This window comes from Drosophila albomicans, chromosome 4 (assembly GCF_009650485.2).
Source record: "Drosophila albomicans strain 15112-1751.03 chromosome 4, ASM965048v2, whole genome shotgun sequence".
Classification (NCBI taxonomy): domain Eukaryota; kingdom Metazoa; phylum Arthropoda; class Insecta; order Diptera; family Drosophilidae; genus Drosophila; species Drosophila albomicans.
In genome coordinates, this window is record NC_047630.2 from 537567 (window position 1) to 561323 (window position 23757).

The 23757-nt window shown below is 35.8% G+C and overlaps 1 protein-coding gene and 1 long non-coding RNA gene across 8 annotated transcripts in view; one reads left to right on the forward strand and one right to left on the reverse strand.

Annotated features, from left to right (window-relative positions):
* Positions 1 to 1551: 1551 nt before the first annotated feature.
* Positions 1552 to 23757, reverse strand: part of LOC117573167 (ATP-binding cassette sub-family D member) — a 29598-nt gene continuing 7392 nt past the window's right edge. For 3 of the 6 annotated variants that reach the window (XM_052006280.1, XM_034256137.2, XM_034256136.2), the window contains exons 3-9: positions 15617 to 15715; positions 15390 to 15529; positions 4589 to 4761; positions 2754 to 3634; positions 2086 to 2175; positions 1885 to 2011; positions 1552 to 1772 (exon numbers count right to left, since the gene is read on the reverse strand). In XM_052006280.1, coding sequence (XP_051862240.1) covers positions 1674 to 1772; positions 1885 to 2011; positions 2086 to 2175; positions 2754 to 3634; positions 4589 to 4761; positions 15390 to 15529; positions 15617 to 15715 — 1609 coding nt within the window. In that variant the 3' untranslated portion in view covers positions 1552 to 1673. Of the gene's footprint in view, positions 1773 to 1884; positions 2031 to 2085; positions 2176 to 2753; positions 3635 to 3722; positions 4502 to 4588; positions 4762 to 5197; positions 5299 to 15389; positions 15530 to 15616; positions 15716 to 23757 lie in introns of those variants that run through there. The other 3 variants (XR_007955174.1, XM_052006282.1, XM_052006281.1) reach the window with 3 other exon arrangements.
* Positions 4914 to 5631, forward strand: LOC117573174 (uncharacterized). 2 transcript variants are annotated; one of them, XR_004572655.2, is made up of 3 exons: positions 4914 to 5231; positions 5359 to 5460; positions 5526 to 5631. It is a non-coding gene; the product is annotated as an uncharacterized LOC117573174 (long non-coding RNA). The 2 variants fall into 2 exon arrangements; XR_004572654.2 differs by having other exon boundaries at positions 4917 to 5231; positions 5359 to 5465.

Consider the following 23757-nt stretch of genomic DNA (forward strand, 5'->3'; position numbering starts at 1 on the left):
GTTTTTGATTGATGCATGCTGTTCACAAATTTATTTTGTTTTGTCCGCGCGTCAACAACCCCTTGGTATCGCTGGGTCACTTGATGGTACGCCGTTAGTACGTCAACGTCCAAAGATATAAATTTAAAATATATATATGTATGTATAAAGGTAAAATAAAAATTTTGGACATTGCTTGGGTCAATCATTGCTAAATTTGATGCCTCACATTTTTTTTAAACATTTTTAGACTTGCAATTTACTAGAGGTAAAACTTATTAAAATGTAGACTGTCTGAGAACTTTTTTTGCCTGCTACATTCATTTGCATTAACATAATATCCTATATTTTTATAGTTTTTCATGGAAACAGAGTATAACAAAATCTGAAATAAGTATCATAGATAATATCAATTTAAATGTCATTCATAAAACAAGTAAGAAGGCTACAGTCGAGTGTGCTCAACTGTGAAATACCCGCTATCCATTTTGAATACAAGCAAAATATTGCGGTATTATTTTCAAAATATACCGAAAATACTAAAAATACTAAAAATATACCAAATTGTATGTTTGGTATATCCATATAGTACACCATTCAAAATATACTATAGATGGCACAATGTACCAGATTGTCGGCCAAAGCAGCTAAGTAAGTAGGCGTTTTTGCCCATACAAAAGTATTTCTTTAATAACTTCACAATTTTTATCTGATCGCAACCAAATATATATATACCAAAACTCGCAACTCTAGCTTTAAAATTACGCTTGTTATTCGATTTTTTTGATTTGCGGGTGCAGAAGTGGGCGTGGCAAAAATTTGAAACAAACTTGATCTGCGTGCAAACATATCAAATGCTGTCGAATTAGAGCTCTATCTCTTATAGTCTCTGACATCCAGTGTTTCATAAGGACAGACGGACAGACACACAGACGGACATGGCTAGATCGTCTCGGCTGTTGACGCTGATTAAGAATATATATACTTTATAGGGTCGGAGATGCCTCCTTCTACCTGTTACATACATTTCCTGCCGGCACAAAGTTATAATACCCTTCTACCCTATGGGTAGCGGGTATAAAAATATTAAAGATTGGCAGGAATCTCCTTTTGAAAATACAGATTAAAAGAACAAATTTTCATATTTTTTTTTTTTTTTGTGATTACGTAATCATTGTTGATTACCAGGGGGGGGAGGAGGTCAAAAATCGCAAAAAAACGTGATTACGTAATATATGAACAGCCCCTTAATTCATTCTCAGTGAGTCCTTTGCGCTTGATATGATCTCTAGTATCTGGATGTATAATTTTATAGTATATTAATTTGGCATATTTTTAAAATATGGATTTATTGAATAGTAGTGGGCATCTTACAGTCGAGCATACTCGACTGCAGCTTTCTTGTTAAAAATGGTATTTTTTGGCATCACATTTAATGGAACTATGCTTTTGTATATTTATATCCAAACATCTAGAAGTCCGCACTCCCTAATCTTTTCCGGTTCTGCTCTTTAAAAAAAATATATATATATATAACGCTGTTGATATCACTCATTCATTTAAATAAACCACTTATTATAAAAAACAATAATTTGCAAAGCAAGCTTGCAGATATTTATTTTAAAATCGTCGTGAATACATCATTAAATGTATGACTTTATTTACAATATGCTCTTTCTAATACATCATGAAGCTTAACAAATGAATTGATCTTTCTGTTCTTCATTTGTTTCCATTTTCCTAAACTTCCAACTTCCTTGACCGTCAAACTCAAGAATATGAGTGTGAAATTTTCCTTCATAAAAAAAAAAATGTTGACAAAATTATGTTATTAAGAATAATAATTTATAATCTTAATGTTATTTATATACATTATAAATTATAAATTATAATTATTTATTCTTACCAGAGGGTGGGTCTATGTGTTATCGTCAGCAGTGTAATACCCATGTTTTTTGCTTTTTCATATATAGAGCTCTCAACGTCAATTGATACTGCACTTGTACATTCATCAAGAAGTGCATACTGGGGTCTGCTCCAAGCAAAATTTACTTATCAATTCTAATTACTTAAATCATCAAAAGGATTTATCCCCATCAGACTTACTTGTGATAGAAAAGTCGCGCTACCGCCATTCTTTGTTTTTCACCTCCCGATAGAATATCCTTCCAATCTCGTATAACTTCAAAGTTGTCACTGGCGAACAAACAAATATAATGTCGTCTAATATGAATATTATTATTATTATTATATCCCTACAACCCACAAGGTAAAAGGGTTTTATAATACATTTTTTTTTAAATGCAATACATGAGCAGGCAAAAGAAAACATCTCTGATACAATAAAGTTACCAAATTTTAGGACCACGCGAGGGATAAGATTTTGTTAATCTAATGGATTCCGAAATACTTTTTTTAACTTTATTTAACTTTAGTCATTATTTGTATTTTATTATTATTTTTTTTTTATTTGAATAAAATTTATAAAATAACTAAAAAAGTAAACAAAATTTGTTGGAATATGGCTCAAAAATTTGGGTAAATCATTGCTAAATTTGGAACACTATATAAGGAGTATATTATAAAATACTTCTTTTGCCTGCTACATATGTACATTCGCATTACCGTAATATACAATATTTTTATAGTTTTCATGGAAACAGGGTATAATAAATTCTAAAATAAGTATCATAGATAATATCAATTTAAATGTCATTCATAAAAAGAATGTAATAGTTAATTAATATGTAAATTTGTATTTATGTTGTATTTACCGTTGCGCAATATGCTCTAGGCTGACCATTTTTAATATGCTTCTTAATTCATTCTCAGTGATTCCTTTGCGCTTCATATCATCTCTAGTATCTGGATATATGATTTGATCACATAAACTGCCAATGGACATATATGGTCGTTGGGGAATGTAAAACATGCAGGGTTTGTTTTCAAATGGGCGCGGAATATGCAATTCACCAGCATAGATTGGCCATAATCCGCTTAAAATACGAAACAAACTTGATTTTCCACATCCATTTGGTCCTGTTATCAATACATGAACACCAGGTTCAAAACACAATGTCAAGCTTGGAACAACGATATCACAATTGGGTGTCACAACCGGTACTGCACACAAATTAATCGACATCACATTGTTATCAGTATAGATAATACGACCCTTGGCTATCGGTTTGCCGTTTCTATACTCAATGATTCCACTTGTATCCCGATTATGCTCAGCAACTATTGCTTTGCTATAAATGCCTTGTGATGTTTCTGTAAACACATCCAACATTCCTGCAACCCGAAAGGTGTATCCGGCCAATGCAACAACTTCTTTATATGATGACATTAATCGTTCTATAGCGTCCGCTGCCGAAATAAGTAAATTTCTAGACGTTGTTAGATATTGTGTTCGCTCGCTGATATGTGAAGCATTCGCTTCACTTGGCGATGTTGTCGTTGATGTGGAGGAAGAAGAAGAAGGAGTTGCAGAACCAGTTAGTATTGGCAGAGAGACCATCACCATGCCAGTGCCAGACCACAGATATTTCATAAAGAATTGTTCGAGCATAACGAACCACAGCTTCTGAGTAAATATGTTATTCATTTGGGTAACTAAGCGATTGTATGCCTGTCGCAACTGCTGAAGCTCCACCTAAATAGTGAAAATAAATAAATTATTATTATTATTCTTGAGATGATACTTTTATACCCGCTACCCATAGGGTAGAAGGGTATTATAACTTTGTGCCGGCAGGAAATGTAGGAGGCATCTCCGACCCTTTAAAGTATATATATTCTTGATCAGCGTCAACAACCGAGACGATCTAACCATGTCCGTCTGTCCGTATGAAACACTGGATCTCAGAGACTATAAGAGATAAAGCTATAATTTCTTATGTTTGCACGCAGATCAAGTTTGTTTCCAATTTTTACCACGCCTGTTTTGGTATATTTTAAGAAAAATACTGCAATATTTTGGATTTATTGAAAATGTGTATCGCACAGTCGAGCACACTCAACTGTAACTTTCATACTAGTTTTTATCAGCGTCAACAGCCGAGATGATATAGCCACATGCGTCTGTCTGTCTGCCCATAGGAAACAATATATGTAGATAGAGCTAAATTTTCGACAGCACTTACTCTTTGGCGACGCGAAGACAGGATGCCAGCGGTCTGATGTTGTGCATTCAGACCCCGTCCATCGTAACAATATTCACAAACAATAAACCGAGTAATATGCGCGTAATAGCGTTTTCATGTTTTCACAATCAGTAAATCTGAAGAAGTGGCTTGAAGTATTGGCTTCACATACAATTCCGTCAACAAATATGTTGATAGTCAAGAAGCCATGAAATCAATTCACTCTGAAGAGGTAAAATCGAAGGATGTCCTAGAGAGCAGACGAGCTGAACGCAATTGCGATTTTGCTTTAGATGTAGGCGTAGCAAATTTAAATGCTCATCGCAAGCAGTGGTAATATTTTGCCAAAATACAAAAAATAAGGCTACACTAAAGTTCTGCAAACAATACCAGCATAAACGGTTACACGGTTAGAAAATTAATACTTACGTACTTATTGATTCATAAAGAATATAAAATCTCACCTTGTGTCCACCATAAAAGGCAATTTCTTCTGCGTTTGTTATAATACGGGAATGTATATGTCTAAGGTAACCGTAGCGATTTGCCTCCTCCGAGACGAGTTGTCCAAATTTCGGAGAGACAATCCGTAATATATGTGCCGTAAGTGCAATAACTGTTATCGACAGAGCAGGTCCTATTTGAAGATTAATACGTAAAATAAAGAAAAAATACTAACATTTTAGTCCAGGGTTTAAAAAGCTTTCGAGATCTTATGATGAAAATCGTATAGTTTCGTTAAAAACATATTTAATTGTTATATAATTTAACTCTTGTCCGTTGCAGGAGTGCGACCCAGGATTTCCCAATTACAAAGTTAAATTCTTCTTAAAAAGAAAGTAAATATATTGGGGTAAAATAAACATATTTTGTTACAAATCCAATTTCAACACTAGAATCAGTCGTGGGTACGACAAATGTACTTAAAATATTGAAACTTAACAACAACATATTGCAACTTCGGGACCCACAACGAAAAAAGGTGAAAGTAAACGAAATTATCATCTAACAGAATGTAATTTCCTAAAATGAATTAAATTTTGCGGAATGTTTTTTCGTTAATTTTCAAGTACCGGATTGAGGAAAACTTGTATCACGTTCTCAAATGTAAGACTTTTCTGCTGGCAAAAAAATATTCAGTTTTAATTTCAACTTAAAAATTCAAATTTGTCGACTGACGAAGACTTGACAAATAAGCCTACTGTATTACAAAAACATTGTCATTTTGTTCCAGGAGACCACTTTTGTTGGTATTTATTAATAACTCCTGAACTTCATAAGATTTTTTGCTGCGGTTTGTTTATTTCAACTAAGGACGGCCCTTAGAATAAATTTGGTAAAGTAAGCGTGCCCATGAAAATAGTTTTTTTTTAATACAAATTAAAAATTTCACGAATTTAGACCTAAGTTTGGAGTGATATATAAGTCAACGTTCTCAAAAATGCTGAACTGAAAGCGACACCACGAGAGCTGAATAAGCATTGCACCAATGCATTGGTCCGGATGTCGTTGCATAGACGTCAAGAACTGCATATTTTAGCGACTGCTATGAGACGATTGCCAAACTTTTATAATACAAAAAATTATAACAATTAGTCTTGAAATTGTCTTTGAAACAAACAGATCGCTTCGATTCATTAATAAACAAACCAAACTTCAATTCTCAATCTATTTTACTCATGAACAAAGTTCGAGAATCTAATCGGTATCCATCTAAGTTACAGTGAGTAACAAATTCAATTAATTTATATATGAAGATTGGTTTATTGCTTCTTCACATTGGCTTCGAATTATTAAGCAATTAAGATTTAATGGAAAATCTTTACTTAAATCATAAAATATTTATTGATTATAAGGCTAAAATCAAAAGTATTATAATTCTCAGCCTTATCATGCTAAGCAAAAGTAAACACATTCTATGCGGTCGTCTAACCTAGTCAAAAATCTACTCACAAACTTTAAAATTTCAATTGACATGTGTAATTACAAGTGTTTTAATATACTATATATGAGTTCCCATTTAAGATCACTAATATCAGCAGAGCCATATTTTGCTCATTGAAATTGAAAATATCTTACATTTCACTATGGGCCCCATTTAGCATGACTTAAAACGCTCCACCATTTTCAAAGTTTTTCTTTTAAAAAGGATTTGAAGTAACTTATTTTTTATGTATTTCTAATTTTTATCATCTTCCACGTCGTAATTGGTTATTTATTTATTCGAAAATCTAAAATAGAAAGCATAAGAAAAAATCGGTCTCTTGACCATTACATACAAAGTTTTTAATCAAACTTTATATCTTTTAATTAGTTACATACCAAACATGTTAGATTATGATTATCTATCTATTCTATAGGTTCACGACCAATTAACGTGTTTGGTATGGTATGATACGCAAGTCCCAATTATTATTTTTTACTCATATTTAACTGCTCATCTTTTATACACATAAAAAGACGAAAAATATAAAAAATATAATATAATATATTTAATACCTCACTTACTAAATATAATAATAATACAATTCCGGAAGAATTTTTTCCAAATTTTCGATTTTACTAATTTTTTAAATTTTTCGATGTTGTTTAAGCTTGTATAAACATACTATATATATGTAATACATAGATATTATTTACATATGTTGAAGGTTAATTAACGCTCCAAAGAACTATGGACAAAAATTCAGCTTTTTTGGATTTTTTACCATTTTTAAAGATAAAAATATGAAACTTTGTACATATACCTAAAAAATAAAGATAGAATTTCGGATTTATTTTTTTCCAGTTGGACCACGCCTTCCTTCCCGCCCACCTTACCATAAGGTTAAAAATTTCGAATTTTGTCTACAAATTTGTTTTAAAATTTAAATTCATTGCGCTCGTAACTTGCAACACTAACCGATTGTCATGAAACCTTAACGAAGTCAGTCACAAATAAAATTTCGTACATAGCAGACGTGCTCGGCGATCTTTTTCTTTCTATACATACACACACACACAGCCAAGTATAACTTTTACAGGTTATGGGCACAGGCACGCGCGGTGCTTTTGTGTATGTATAAGAAAAGTTGGACTTGTTAACGAAAAAGGGACGCGACCGAAAGTGAATTTTTAATACCATTAAAAAATGAATTCTCTATATCAAATTGAAAAACTTGAAGAAAAGAATTACGATTCACATGCGGCGTGTTTTGGTACATACGGAATTGTGGCAGCTGGCATCGGGTGCTCTGAAGCTCGAGGATGCTAGGCCATGATGACACTAAGTGTGAAAACATCACAGTTGAGTTATATACAGTTCTTTACAACGTCGTTTGCTGCTTGGACAAAACTTAAAGAAGTGCATCTGCCTAGTGGACCAGTACGGAAGGTCTCACTGTATAAGAAGTTGTTGGGACTTAAGATGTCAGAATGTGGAGATGTCAGTGGACACTTGCAGACATTTGGAGAAGTTTTTGATCAACTTGCAGGGGTTGGTATACAGATTGGTGACGAGCTACGAGCAATCATTCTGCTTTCCAGTCTTCCAAGAAATTATGAGGATTTCGTGGTGGCGATCGAAACTCGCGATGAATTGCCAAGTTATGAAATTCTATGCATAAAAGTGAGGGAAGAGGTAGAGCGCAAAACGCAGGCAAACCGGCAAAGCAGCGACGAAAAGGTATTCACCGTTACAAATAAGAGCAACGGCATAAGGAGGAATTCAACAAAAAACGTAGTTCGCCTTAAGTGTGGCAAGCGTGGTCACAAGAAAACAGAGTTTCGAAGCGAATGCTTGCAAAAGGAAATTAAAGAGAGCACGAACAAAGGAGACAATAATAAAAACTATAGTTTGCTATGTGCAGCTGACGCTCATTTTTTCGAACGATCAAAGTGGTGCGAAGACAGCGGAGCAACAACTTGTTGCCATTGTAGCTAATTTATTGCTAAATCTAGCTATTTTGAAAGTGAAAAAGCTATAAGATTTTGTGAAATGCTATTAGCTAGAAATCTAGCATTTTTTCAAAGCTTCGGCTACTTTTGGCACTTTTTAAAAAGTTCCGATAGCTCTTTTACCGATAGGATGTATTTTGAGGTTTACTCATAAAATTTGCATTATAGTTCGATTCTGTTTATAGTTCATGTGCGAACTTAGTTCGTTCACTCATTAGCTAAATACAAATTGTGAAACTGTGAAGCAGTGCTGCCAGTTTAGCAATTTAGTTGCTTTAGTTAATTTGCAACTTTTAAACTTAAAAATGCTATTAGCTACAAATTTAGCAACTTTTTATTTCTCTTTTGGCAATTTTAGCTATTTTACTTCAATCCTTTTTATTATGAATTCCTTTTGTCATTCACTGCAAAAATTGCGATTAACAGTTTGCAATGAAATCGGGGCTTGTATTTAACCAAGTGGTTCGATTATATGAGCTACTTGAGTTCACTGACTTGAAAAGTTAACTGCATTTCAAGTGTAATATTTGCCCCCTAAGTGTTAACAAAATCATAAAAATACGAAATCCTGTTTTTTATTTTTAATTTCAATATTTTATTCTTAAATGAATTAAAAATGTACAAACTTGATGAATAATGTCATTTAAAATATTTAGCAATTTTGTTGGCTATTTTTTGTGAAATTTTAGCAATTATTGCTCCAGGGGGTCTGGCAACACTGGCAACAAGCCATATGTGTTGCGAAAAGAGTTGGAAGAGCACTCCGAGAGGAGAGGTCTAGCTGGTGACGTTTTCCTAGTTGCGATAGGAATAAGTAAAGCTGAAGACAGATCGGTATACGATTGTTATGAACAACGTATTAGTGCCAGAGATAAAGGAAAATTTCATCTCGGTTAGTCAAACTGTGGCTAATGGCAATGTAGTACATTTCGGTGAACATCAGGCGAAGATCATACAGAATGGAGAGTGCATCTTACACGTAAAGAAAGTTGGCAGCTTATACGTTTTTGAAGGCAAAACAAGCAAGTGTTTTTGCGCTGCTAATAATGATGGATCTTTATGGCACAAGCGGTACGGTCATCTCAACTATCGTAGCTTGTAGGATCTAGTGGAAAAGAACATGGTGCGTGGACTGGAAGGAACAAGCTTCACATCCAATGGGTCAGATGAAACATGCATGTTGAGTAAAATACATATTCAGAAGTTCCCAGAAGAGGGCGAGCGAAGTATTGTATCTGGTTCACACAGATGTTTGCGGGCCATTCGATAAACAATCGATAGGCGGCAATCGATACTTCTTTACGTTCATCGATGACAAGTCACGGCCTATATTTGTGTATTTCATAAAAGGCAAAGACGAAGGATTCACGAAGTTCGTTGAATTCAAACAACTTGTTGAACGGCAAACTGGCAAGAATATAAAATGCATTCGCAGCGACAACGGCCGCGAGTATGTCAACAAAGCATTTGACGAGTACTTGAAGGCGAATAGCATAGCACGGCAACTGACGATGCCGCACACACGATGCTTGCTGGTACAATCTGGAATGAAGATTTCACTGTGGGGCGAGGCAGTATACACAGCGGTGTATTTGCGGAATCGTTGACCAACTAGCGCTCTGAAGAACATGACGCCAATGGAAGCGTGAAATGGTAATAAACCTTCAATTTCTCATTTGACAAGCACCAAAAAGAGTTGTCGTTAACATGAGCGACGTAAAAGACGCCTTGGAGCTGGCTAAGAATTAAACCTAAATCAAAGGGAATCAAAAGAAAAAATTCTCTAATTCTCCTAAAGAAAAAATTTGCCCTGGACACCGGACCCAACACTAGCTGCAATAAACTCGTTTTCTTATCGGAACGCTCAACAACTGAAAAAGGTAATGATGCAGACGAAAACGAAGCTCTGGACATGATAGCTGAAAACAACATTGATGAACCTGCCAGGCCGCCACCTATCTTCTTATCGCATGTTAGTGATACAAATAGTATGCTAGCCTACCTCGAAAAGAAAATTAAAAAAGAAAATTTCCTTTATAAATCTCAACGAGATGGCCAACTGAGAGTTATGGTTAAGTCTATTGATGAATACAGGTCCCTCGTTAAAATTCTTGCTAGTGATTTTGTCAAGTTCCACACATACCAGCTGAACATGCTGAGGCATTTGCACAACATCTGCACTCTGTGTTTCAGCCAAACGACATTAACAATCCTGTCGGGAGCAGCAGACAGCGCATGTTAATGCAATGCTATGACAGCGTCTGCCAGCAGCGCTGCATGCTCTCTGTTAGCGATCGGTTGCAATTCGATCGGCTAATTGCCTTTACTGTTGCATTGTAATCTCTTTTAATCGTGTCGGTGGCGAAGCTGGACCCTTGCTCCAGTCACAGCCAAAGAATATTAAGTGGTTCAATATATGCACATATGTACCATATCAATAAACAATTAATTGAAATTCGGGTGTTTAAACAATATTCGTGCAAAATAAAGCTACTAAAAAAGCTTAGTGGCTCAACAAATCCTATGACAGAAGCTGAAATAGAAAACTTTCTTGGGTCACCCTGTCAAATGAACTTGCCTATTAAAAGAATTCACTTTGACGAAGTCGTGTCAGAAATTAAATGGTTGAACAATAAAAAATCACCAGGCCCGGATAAGATAGATGGCATCACTCTTAAAACTCTACCATTCAAATGCATACGATTTCTCAAGCTAGTATTCAATGCTATTCTCAGGCTAAACCATTTCCCAAGTCAATGGAAATGTGCAGAAATCATTATGATCCTCAAGCCAAACAAGCCTGAAACTGAACTACCATCTTACCGTCCCATTAGTCTGTTGACAAGAGGATGTTACCAATTTTGAACGAACTTGCCATCATTCCTGAATATTCGGATTTAGAAAAGGCCACGGCACCACTGAACAATGTCATAGGGTTTTCAATGAAATTGTATCTGCACTTGAGAACAAAAAATACTGTACTGCTACGTTTCTTGATGTTCAACAAGCGTTTGATCGTGTTTGGCACAATGGATTACTCTACAAGATAAAGAAATGGCTACCTGTTTCATACTATCTATTACTGAGATCCTACTTATCTATGAATGAAACGTCAACACTATTTCTAATAAACGCAGGTGTTCCTCATGGGACCTGTCCTTTACACTCTATACACGGCAGATATGCCAGCAAAAACAAACAACTACACCATTGCAACGTATGCTGACGATGCAGCCATTCTGGCAACAAGCTCATCTCGAGACGAAGCACCTCAACTCTTGCAATGTGAGCTCAGTCTGATTGAAGCCTGTATTCATCGCTGGAAAATTACAATTAATTCCCTGAAGTCTGTCCAAATAACTTTTGCTTATGCCCAAATGTCACACTCTACGTCTCAGCAATTCCAGAAGATACCTTAAGTATCTTGGCATGTACCTCGAACACAGACTAACATGGAAACCGCACATAAAAGCGAAATATCAAAAAATCAAAAAAAAAAAAAAACACTGAGTAGAAAATCAGCAGCCACTTTGGGAAACAAAATTCTCCTCTACAAAGCCATTTTGAAGCCAGTTTGGACCTAAATATTCGAACTATAAAAGAAGAGATAAACAAATATAGTAAGAAATATACAGACCGACTTCACAATCATGTAAATAATCTAGCCCTAGGTCTATTAGACAATAGCTCAACTTATAGAAGACTCAAAAGATTTCACAGTCTTGATCTTCCTGAAAGGTAAATTTATCTAAACAAGAAGTTATATTTAATAGCAGCTCTCACTGGAAATCTGATATTCCTGTTGTATAAATATTAGTCATTAGTAAATAAAAATTGAAAGAAAAAAAAATTTTTTTTTGATACCAAAAAAATCGTGCCGTTCTCTGGTTTGAATATTGTAACTTCGATTACTCGCCTATTGGAAATGTTATAAATTATATAATCAGCAACAGGAGGGATATATTAATAAAAAAGTTAGAATCTAAAGCGTAATTTTACAGCCAAGGCAATGTTATGAATAGGAAAAAATGTAATTGTAATGTAAATGCCTCTTACATTTCTATAGCCAACAAGTCAAGAGAATGTTAGTTTATTGAATTTGCAGAGATAGTAGGAGTTTTAAAATTAAAAGTTCTTGCTAATATTAGGAAGCCAATTTGGAGATTTTTCTTCTGTAATAAATTCTTTAATAAATAAGTGTTCCGGCCAAAATTCTTTGTAAAAAATTTTGCCAAATTACTACATCACCACAACTAACGTGTTGAACAAATAAATTAGAATCATGAGGTTATTCTTCAATAGTTGAAAGACTAATGGTTTTAACAGATGATTGTGAAATGTCCTTATGTGTTACCTAAACAACTACCGAGGCTTGAATGAAACGGAAAACTTAATGGCGATAGTTCTGAAAGCAGAAAGCTTTCTCGAGGCAATGACAGCTCGTTTTGCCTTTTTCGCTTCGGAGACTCAGTTAAACCCCGAATCTAAAGCGATTTCGAAAGCTTTTTAAAGCATACGAGTAAGAGATGTACTACTATAGCAGGAGGAAGATAAAGATGAAAAATTAAAAACTACCCTGAGTTAAGTTGAATAGATTTTTACAGGAAGCCATGAAAATAAACTAATTGAATTCTAATGGTGAGGCGTGAGGAGAATTAAGTTTTTAGAAAACCCTTACAAATCAAATTTCTTAAAGCTTGTGGTTTATGTGGCTATGGTTAACAGAGTTCAAAGCCTTACTCGAGTCATTGTATGTTGCAGTTTTGACTTTTCGGGTTCGTAGACAGCATTGATATTCGGTGATATAGCCCGTATATCACCAATAAATTATTTTTTTAAAACGTGCGTATCGTTATATTATATAAACCACGCAGGTTTAACAAACCTGTCTAGTTTTTTTGACTTTAAAGTACATTCTCAAGTGGCCCAAGCGACACCAAGCAAATGTTTGTTAAGCGCGGAACCCAATTGTAAAAAAACCTCCCCTCTCTCATATGAAAGCGGAAAGAATGTTCAATTTATAAATATAAATAAAAAAGTTTTTGAACGCATTCAATTCGTTCTTGGTGCAAAAAAATTGTGGCAAAAAATCTGACGAGCAAGACAAGTATAAAATGTCTATACCCGTTACCCATAGATGGGTATTTTAACTTTGTGCCGGCGGAAAATGTAACAGGTAGAAAAAGGCATCTCCGACCCTATAAAGTATATATATTCTTGTCTGCGTCAACAGCTGAAACGATCTAGCCATGTCCGTCTTTCCGTCTGTCTGTCCGTTATTGTAAAGCTACAATTGTCACGAATTTTCATATATACAATAATAACAATAGTAATTGTGATTCCTAAAAATTTGGTTGCGATCAGATAAAAACTGTCGAAGGTATGGAAAAAATACTTTTGTATGGGCAAAACGCCTACTTACTAGGGGTCGTTGTTGCTTCGGCTGACAATCTGGTATATTGAGAAATCTATGCTATATTTTGAATGTGGTACTATATCGATATACCAAACATATTGCTTGTTATTTTTTAGTATTTTGCAGCATTTTCAGTATAATTTGAGAATAATACTTGAATATTCTGCATTTATTCAAAATGGGTAGCAGGTACCCAACAGTCGAGCACACTCGACTGTAGCTTTCATACTTTTTTGTAATATATTAGGTTAGGTTAGGTGGGACCGGTCGTCGGGGGCGAAGCATAGACCGTAGCGCACAGTATGGATGCATTTTTGGCAAGGGCCAGCAGCATCCTGAATGGTAGCCCTGAAACATCACGAAGTTCGTTATGACACGGCGATCAAGGTATTTCATCCGGAGCCGGGATAACGCTAGACATCTACGAAGAAGATGGTCAAGTGCTTCCTTATTTCCGGACTCGTTGCATTTCTTGCACTGTTCGCTGTTCGTGATGCCCATCTTTACAGCATGGGCAGCCGACAGACAGGGACCAGTTAAAATGCATTAGCCTGCAGTCTTTCCTTGAAAGCTGCATGACGTATTAGGTTAACTTAGTATTAATTGAAGCACACATCAGCCTTGCAGTTTTGCACCAGTTGGTATTACGCCAGCTCGCGTCCCACTGAAGTCTAGAGCGAACTTCAATTTCCCTGCCTAGAGATCTCAGGCATATCGACACATTGCACACGTTACCGACATCAAGCCCTACCCTCTCTTTGGCAAGAGTATCAACGATCTCGTTGCCATCGATGCCCTGGCGGCTTGGGATCCAGTAGATACATACGTACGACCACGGATGCGTTCAGCGACTCTACTGCGCTTCTGCTTTCCAGGACAACTTTGGACTTGACCAAATCAGAGTGTATTGATCTTATTGCAGCCTGGCTGTCAACAAAGATGTTAATAGAATTGTAATTGTGCTGTATACCCGAGCCCCTTCTGTAGCCTTGCCAATGGCGAAAACTTGCGCCTGGAAGATGCTGCAATGGTCAGGGAGTTTAAAGGAGTGTCTGGGTTGGGGCAGTATACGGCCGCGCCGACTGCGTCATCCATCTTCGAACCGTCGGTGAAGAGGTTGAGGGCTTCGGGAATGCATTACCCTTCCCGCCAATAGTCCGGTTCTACGTACATATATCGTATTAATATGGTCAGTACATGCTAGTCTATGCTAGTCTCCCTGCTAATTGCACTTGGAGTAATATTTTTTAAATAAGTTGTTTAATCAATTAATCCGAATTGCAATCAATTCATTTGTTGGTAACGTAAAGCTAGCTAAGATAAGATGTGAGATACCCGCTACTCATTTTAAATATAGCAAATCGCCAGCCAAAGCAATTAAGACCCCTAGTAAGTAATTTTGTATGGGAAATACAAAAGTTGTTCTTTAATATCTTCGACATTTTTTATCCGATCGCAACCAAACTTTATAGTCTCTGAGGTCTTGGTGTTCTTACGGTTAGACGGACATTTCTATATCGTCTCGGCTGTTGATCCTGATCAAGAATATATAGGGTCGGAGATGACGCCTGTTACATACACTTCTTGCCGGCACAAAGTTACAATACCCTTCTAACCTATCATATAAGTAGCGGGTATAAAAATATAGTGATGTATAGCATGAACAAAATACTGCGGCAAAGATAAAAAAGATGTTGCTATACAATTTAAGCTAATTTTTACCACTTATTTGTTGTAAAATATAACTTTAATATACATAATTTTAATACAATATATAGAAACTGGGTTTTTCTCAAACTGAAGTTAAGCACACGTTATGTAATTTGTTAGAGTCAACTATGTATGAATGGAATGGTATACAAATATGAAGGAATGGTATACAAATATCTTCTCAACAAAATTAGGATTTTTACCTGATAAAATGTTTGCTTTCATTTGTCTAGAAGATCTCATTAATGCCAAACCAATTAACATTAGATCGAAGCATGGCTTAGTTAAACTACTGTATAAATGAGCTACAGAGCTTGCAAAAACAGAAATATCTTCGGTAAGTCTGAAACAAAAGCAAAGAAAAATTTCTTATTATCAGCCAAAAATATTACTTTAAATATTCTAGACTTAAAAATGTTTAGTTACTTACCTATGATCGGCATTTTCGATGCGTCCATCCAAATTTGACACCCTGTAGTAATTTTGGTTTTTGAAATACAATCGATATGAATGCCGCACCAAACGAGTCCTGTTTAACAAAAAGAAAGAAAATAATTTGAGATAATTTGTTTTATATACACTGCTGGTCTTAGGTTAGACGCACCCACTCTTATTTTAAATAAAATGCTATATTTATAATAATGCTTATTATAATTGTCCAAAAAGCTTTTCTTATCATAGTTCGAATCTTGTTCGAAAAATATTTGCTCACAGCTAGTTGATTTGCGAAAAAATAACTGTACATTCGAAGATGCCAGAAAGTTCTATGGCAATCACGCGTGTTTTCGGTTGTTCAATGAAATAGACGCACTTTAGATTTCTTTGTGTTGCATAAAAAAGTCCAGTTTTTTGTATTGATAAAATATTAAAAATAAACAAATTAATTGTTTTAGAGCTATATTTAAAGTAAAAATGGGAAAAGCTGGTGTTATGAGCTTATTAGAACGTCAAAAAGTAGACTTTTTCACTCGCAAGGACTGTCCAATCGAAACATTGCCAAAAAGATAAATCGCAGCTCCAGAACTGTTGATAGATATTTAAAAGATCCAGAGGAATATGGAAAAAACTTCAAAGGAAAAAAAAAGAGCACTATCTGAACAAGCAGTACGCAAAATTGTTAGAATTGCATCAAATTCGACTAAGTCCGCAGCTAAGATTAAGGAATTAGCCGGAGTAAAAGCAAGCCTTTCAACTGTTCAGCGTACAATCAGAAATGCAGAACACCTAAAGCGACTAAAAATCAAGAAAAAATCTCCTCTGAATGCAATACGCAAAGAAAAACGGCTTCAATTCGCGAAAGAATACATGACGTGGAATGTTCAAACAGACACTCGGCTTAATTATTGGCGTTCTGTTGTTTTTACTGATGAAAAACGTTTTAATTTAGATGGCCCCGATGGTTTTCAATATTATTATCATGATTTGCGAAAAGATGAGCTATGTTATATTTAAGTCGCCACCACAATATAAATCAAATTTGTGTGGAAAATTGAGTGCGTCTAACCCAAGACCAGCAGTGTATTGTACCAGCAAGCTTGTCCCTTATCATTTTTATACCCGCTACGTATAGGGTGGCGACCCAAAAATATTATATATTCTTGATCAGCCGAAATTATATAGCTATGTCCGTCTGTACTAATGAAACGCTGGCTCCTTGAGGCTATAAGAGATAGTTATCAATTTTTTCCTTGCATCACTTGTTATACGAGTATTTGCACGCAGATCACTTGTTATGTTCCGCACGCAAATCGGCAAAAATTTAATAGTCAGCGGAATTTTGAAGCTGGAGGCGAGTTTTGGTACATATAATAATAACTACAGTGCTTACACTTTCTGAAAATTTGGTTGTGATCAGAAATAAATTGTAGAAGTTGTTTAAGAAATACTTTTGTATTGCAAACAAGTAAGAAATCTACAGTCGAGTGTGCTCGACAGTGAGATACCCCCTACCCATTTTGAATAAATGCAAAATATTGCGGTATTATTTTCAAAATATACCGAAAATGCTACAAAATATTAAACAGTATATTTGGTATATCGATATAGTACCACATTCAAAATATACCATAGACGGCGTTTTTGTCCATACAAAAGTATTTCTTTAATAACTTCCACAATTTTTATCTGACGCAATAAAATTTTCAGAAATACTATTATTATTATTATTATTATTGTATATTTTCGCAGCTGTAGCTTGAAAAGTACACTTGTTATTCGATTTTATTGATTTTCAGGGGCGGAAGTGGCAAAAATTTGAAACAAACTTGATCTGCGTGCAAACATAACAAGTGCTGTCGAAAATTATATCACTATGTCTTATAGTCTCTGAGATCTAGGTGTTCATACGGATAGACAGACATGGCTATATCGTCTCGGCATACATATGTACATATATTCTGTCAGCACAAAATTATAATACCCTTCTTCCTATGGGTAATCATTATAAGTTTTTATTCATTTATTTGGACGTTGACTTACTAACGACGATACCATCAAGTGGCCCAGCGATACCAAGCACGGGCTTGTTGACGCGCGGACTAGACAAAATAAGTTTGTGAACAGCATGCATTACTCAAAAACCGCGAATAAATATTAAAAAGACGGTGGACAGCTAATTAAACACACTATGTAGAAATACTATATTAATAGGGAAGCAAAATATGTTAGGATATATGTATAAGAAGATAAAAATAATTGAATACTCGATAAATATGCTAATAAGAAGCTTTTAAGCAGAGGAAGAGATTTGCCGGAGCAAAAGAATACAAAAGGGATTATGGCAAGCGTAGTAGTAGCTCTACGTGAGATGAGAAGAGGGAGAAAATTCCTAGTAATCCTGACCGGAACCGCAAAACTAACTTAACAGCTCCAAAGTGTCTATTTAACCATTAATTAGTCTCTGAATGAAAACAGCACCTTGCATAGTTCTACGGTCAGAGAGAGAATGAAGGTTTAGTAACAAAAGTTTACTGCGATGGTAATCTAATATTAGGGATCCAATTTGAGCTACGAAGAGCAAATATTAAAAACTGTTTCTGCACCGAGTCAATCCTATCTTAATAAACCCTATACTGGGGATTCCAGACAAGAAATCCGTACTCAAGGATAGGACGAACCAGTGAGTTTTAGTCATAAGCTTATATTTATTGCGATTGAGATGCAGTGTTGCCGTTTTATCCTTTTTCCGGACCGATCTGTCCGGTTATTAACTGCGTCAGCCGGAAAAAATTTAAAAAATGTTGGTCTGGCCTTTTTAATCTGCTTTTTATTTTTGTGTAGTGCTGAAAAGTAATCCAAATATACATTACTTTTATATCGATAGCAGCACTTTTAAATTAATGCAACCCCGTTGTAATCGTGAATCGTATATATCGATAAACAGTGCTATCAGTTGTTACTTTTATTGTGAAATTTGTGCGGGAAAGATGCCAAAAGAAGTTTACAAGCACTCATGGCTAAATCAGCCGGATCTGGTGCAGGTGTGTCGTGATCAAAAATGCAGAAGTTGAGCGTTTAGCCAAGCTAATTTTGTAAAAACCAAATTGCGCAACCGACTGCAAATAAAAACTTTAAATGCGATTTTATCGATCAGGTAAATATTTTAATACTCTTTTGTTTCACACATTTATTAAAATTGTTTTTTCCTTTTTAAGTTTGGGCTACGCTGGAAAGGCGTATATTGCCATGATTATGAAATTCCTGAACAATATTTAAAAGTGATTGGAAGCAACCAATCTACAAAAAATCAAAGTTTAGAAGCTTGCAATGATGACATTGACGATGTTCTCTTTTCGTTGCCCAAAACGCAGATCTTCATTAAAGTGCACAGACACTGTATTTTTAATAAGTGCACTCTAAGGTGGCCAACCGGCTCACTAGCACAATGCTGGGCATAGCTATTGCAGCTTCTTGGCGACAAGTTTCTGAAGATTTGACCGGCTCGAAACAAATTTTACTTTGTTTCACTAAACTTGATGTCAGCTAATCCAATCTTTAAAATCGGGCTGCAGCACAGTGGGCGATTTGGTCTCGCTAGCGGCATTTAATTAATAACTTCTATACTAAAATATATGTCTTGAGAAGGTTTTTTTTCATTGATCAGAGAAAAGGCATAGATTTTTTGAAGTTACAAAAATTTTTTTTTTATTTTTTTTTAATAAAAAAAAAATTATTCAAATATAAAATTTTGTTTTACTTTTATTTTTTTAAAACTTCAATTAACAAATTTCATATATAAACTTTATCTAAAAAATGATGGGACGATGGAAAAAAATGGGATAACTTCTGAGTGCAATACTAAAAAAAGATCCCTTTTTGGTACTAACACTGTGCCTAAAAAGTACCATAGTTTGAAGGCTAGCAGGTAATAGCAGTTCATATTACACATTTTGGACGCCACTGATTCACACTTTTGGCTAATAAAAGAGTTAGACTGAATCCACTTGAATCCAGTAAGTTCGACTCCACGAAAGACAGGTGTACGCTAATCCGGACTCGTTGTTAATACACTGAATTACCACTACGTTTTATGAGCTACACATTTATAGACCGGTCACAAACATTGATTTTCTTGTAATACATACCTTAAAGATAATAAAAAGCCAAACTTTTAACAAATTCAATAAAAATTGTAAATTTCCGAGGAACTCGAAATCAATGCGCGAAAAAAGAAAGAATTTTCTAGAGCTCTTTGCAAAATCATATGGTGTGTTTGACCGTTCACAGCTGATGATCAGTTGATCGTAGAGCTTTTAAAACGCTTAAATCTAATCAAAGCATCTGTTGTCGATTTGTGAAAAAATATCAACGCTTTTTAAATTTCAAAATTTGAATTAAATGCCGCTAGCGAGACCAAATCGCCCACTGTGCAAAGGCGGGCAAAAGCAATCACGTGCTTTCGGCCAATCAGCCTAACCGCTTTCCTGCTAAAAACCTTGGAGAACCTACTTCATATGCACATCAGGAGCAGTTCATTGCATATGATTGCCCCAAACCAGCGTTCATACACGAAGTGCAAGTCTACAGAGACAGCTCTTTATGTTCTTGAAGTCTCCATTGAAAAAGTAGACCATTTCAAAGTTCGATCGATAGATGGATCAACCGATTTCTTAGCGACAGGCGGATGGTGGCCAAGTGAGGCAATTCGACCATTACAAAAGAAGTGCGATGTGGCACTCCCAAGGGTGCGGTTCTATCGCCTCTCCTTTGAAACCTGGTTGTGAATAGCCTATTACAAAAATTCACTAGACGGGCTCCCAAGTTAATTGCCTATGCGGACGACATAAGCATTCTGATAACTGGGATATGCCCAGCCACCCTCAGTCCCGTAATGGAACTTAATGTGCGGGAAGTTAAGGCATGGGCCGAAGCAGCCGGGCTCAGTATTAACGCGGACTTATCCTCTTCACGAAGAGGTATTGGGGTCCTATGTACCTCCTATAAACTCCCTGACCAGTGCAGCATCTTCCAGGCGGAAGTCTTTGCCATTGGCAGCCATTGCGCATCTACTAGATCCCAAGCCAACAGGGCATCGATGGTAACGAGATCGCCGATACTCTTGCCAAAGAGGGGGTAGGGCTTAAGATCTGAGATCTCTAGGCAGAGAAATTGAAGTTCGCTATAGACTTCAGTGCGACGCGAGCTGGCTTGCAAATCTGCAGGCTGATGTGTGCTTCAATAAACAATAACTCAACCAAATTCGTCATGCAGCTTTCAAGGAAAGATTTTAACTGGTCACTGTCTGTCAACTGCCCATGCCGGCCGGTCTGATATAACCTATGTGTAGGGTACTATAATACGGTGCCAACAGAAATCATGGGATACAGACAAAAGGAGGCATCTCCTTACATTATATATATATAATGTAAGAGATCGCCGATACTCTTGCCAAAGAGGGGGTAGGGCTTAAGGTCTGAGATCTCTAGGCAGAGAAATTGAAGTTCGCTATAGACTTCAGTGCGACGGGAGCTGGCTTGCAAATCTGCAGGCTGATGTGGGCTTCAATAAACAATAACTCAACCAAATTCGTCATGCAGCTTTCAAGGAAAGATTTTAACTGGTCACTGTCTGTCGACTGCCCATGCCGGCCGGTCTGACCTAACCTATGTGTAGGGTACTATAATACGCTGCCAACAGAAATCATGGGATACAGACAAAAGGAGGCATCTCCTTACATTATATATATATAATGTAAGAGATCGCCGATACTCTTGCCAAAGAGGGGGTAGGGCTTAAGATCTGAGATCTCTAGGCAGATAAATTAAAGTTCGCTATAGACTTCAGTGCGACGCGAGCTGGCTTGCAAAACTGCAGGCTGATGTGTGCTTCAATAAACAATAACTCAACCAAATTCGTCATGCAGCTTTCAAGGAAAGATTTTAACTGGTCACTGTCTGTCAACTGCCCATGCCGGCCGGTCTGATCTAACCTATGTGTAGGGTACTATAATACGGTGCCAACAGAAATCATGGGATACAGACAAAAGGAGGCATCTCCTTACATTATATATATATAATGTAAGAGATCGCCGATACTCTTGCCAAAGAGGGGGTAGGGCTTAAGATCTGAGATCTCTAGGCAGAGAAATTGAAGTTCGCTATAGACTTCAGTGCGACGCGAGCTGGCTTGCAAAACTGCAGGCTGATGTGTGCTTCAATAAACAATAACTCAACCAAATTCGTCATGCAGCTTTCAAGGAAAGATTTTAACTGGTCACTGTCTGTCAACTGCCCATGCCGGCCGGTCTGATATAACCTATGTGTAGGGTACTATAATACGGTGCCAACAGAAATCATGGGATACAGACAAAAGGAGGCATCTCCTTACATTATATATATATAATGTAAGAGATCGCCGATACTCTTGCCAAAGAGGGGGTAGGGCTTAAGGTCTGAGATCTCTAGGCAGAGAAATTGAAGTTCGCTATAGACTTCAGTGCGACGCGAGCTGGCTTGCAAAACTGCAGGCTGATGTGTGCTTCAATAAACAATAACTCAACCAAATTCGTCATGCAGCTTTCAAGGAAAGATTTTAACTGGTCACTGTCTGTCGACTGCCCATGCCGGCCGGTCTGACCTAACCTATGTGTAGGGTACTATAATACGCTGCCAACAGAAATCATGGGATACAGACAAAAGGAGGCATCTCCTTACATTATATATATGTACATATATGAGTAATTCTCTGGCGAAAATGCGATATTATCTAAAGTGAAAGATCATATACTAAAGCATTTTTTTATATTGAGTAAAGATAAGTCTTATAGCTCTTGATTTACACATTAATTAGAGCTAAGAATGAAGTTGAAATTATTTTTTGCTGTTTTAATATAATTGTTAGAATGAACAAATTCGTTCATTAGCCAAAAAAATTATATAGTTTATGGTAAAACAGAAAAAGTTACTAAAATTAATCTTAATCCAGAGCTAAAGAAATAACTTTTAAATTTTTAAATGGTTTCAGTTTATGTTTCTTTTACTGAAAAATAGTGCCGCCCGTGACAAATTCCACTGGAGAATTACCCATATGTACATTTTCTTCAACGTCATATTAAAGCTAGGATCTCGATTTTGCGATAAAACATAAATTAGAAATTATTCAATAAGTACACTTGGCCCTCGCTTAACACGGACTCTTTTAGCATGACTCTCACACGGTTATAAATTTGCTGTCATTCTCCTTTTAGCACGCTAAAACCTCGTTCTTACACGATTTTTTGATAAGGAGCCACAAAACTGAGACAACATGTTGAAACAAATTGGCTTTGACTATAAATGAAACCAAATGCATTTCAAATTTGATAGAAATAGAAACATTAAGTTTCTATAAAGTTTAACTTGTTAATTAATTATATGAAGCATCTTTTTTGATTTAATACCAACTTTTAATTTTGAAATTATGAATGTTATGCATTTATTAAAGGTATATACATAATAACTTTTGGTTAATTTTGGACAAATGTAAATAAATAAAAACACACCAAATTTGAACAATAAAAAAATTTTTTTTCTACCAATTTTGAATTTTGCGAACCTAACCCCTTATTTTGTACTGAATCCATGTTTCGCTTAACACGAGGATTTCTAGGAACGTAAACCCGTGTTAAGCGAGGGCCAAGTGTCTTTCATACCACCTTCAAAATTGTATTACAGTTAACACCGCCTCTTGAATTTATAACTGAAGATTAGATTAAAATGTGACATTTTTCATAAGTTTTGTAGTTTTAAGAATTTATGAATGGAAAAATCTAGCTGCGATCTAGGCTACGAGCCAGCTGGTTAGTTAGCTGCTTCCCTGTCAACCAGAAATCACATCAGAAACAATAATTGGCCTACACGAAACAACGCAAAATATGTAATATTAGGGAAAAATTCCGTTCCCACCTATGACCCAAGAGTTGAAGAATTAAGACGCTCCTCTAAAAGAAGCTTTCAAAAACTCCATGAAAATATGTAAATAACATATAACTTTGTTCCGCCCTTAAGAAGTTGTTTTTTTTTTATTATTTCATTCATTGTTATTGCCGATTTTTACATTTTCTTTCAATTTCTAAAATTTTTCCGATTTTTAAGT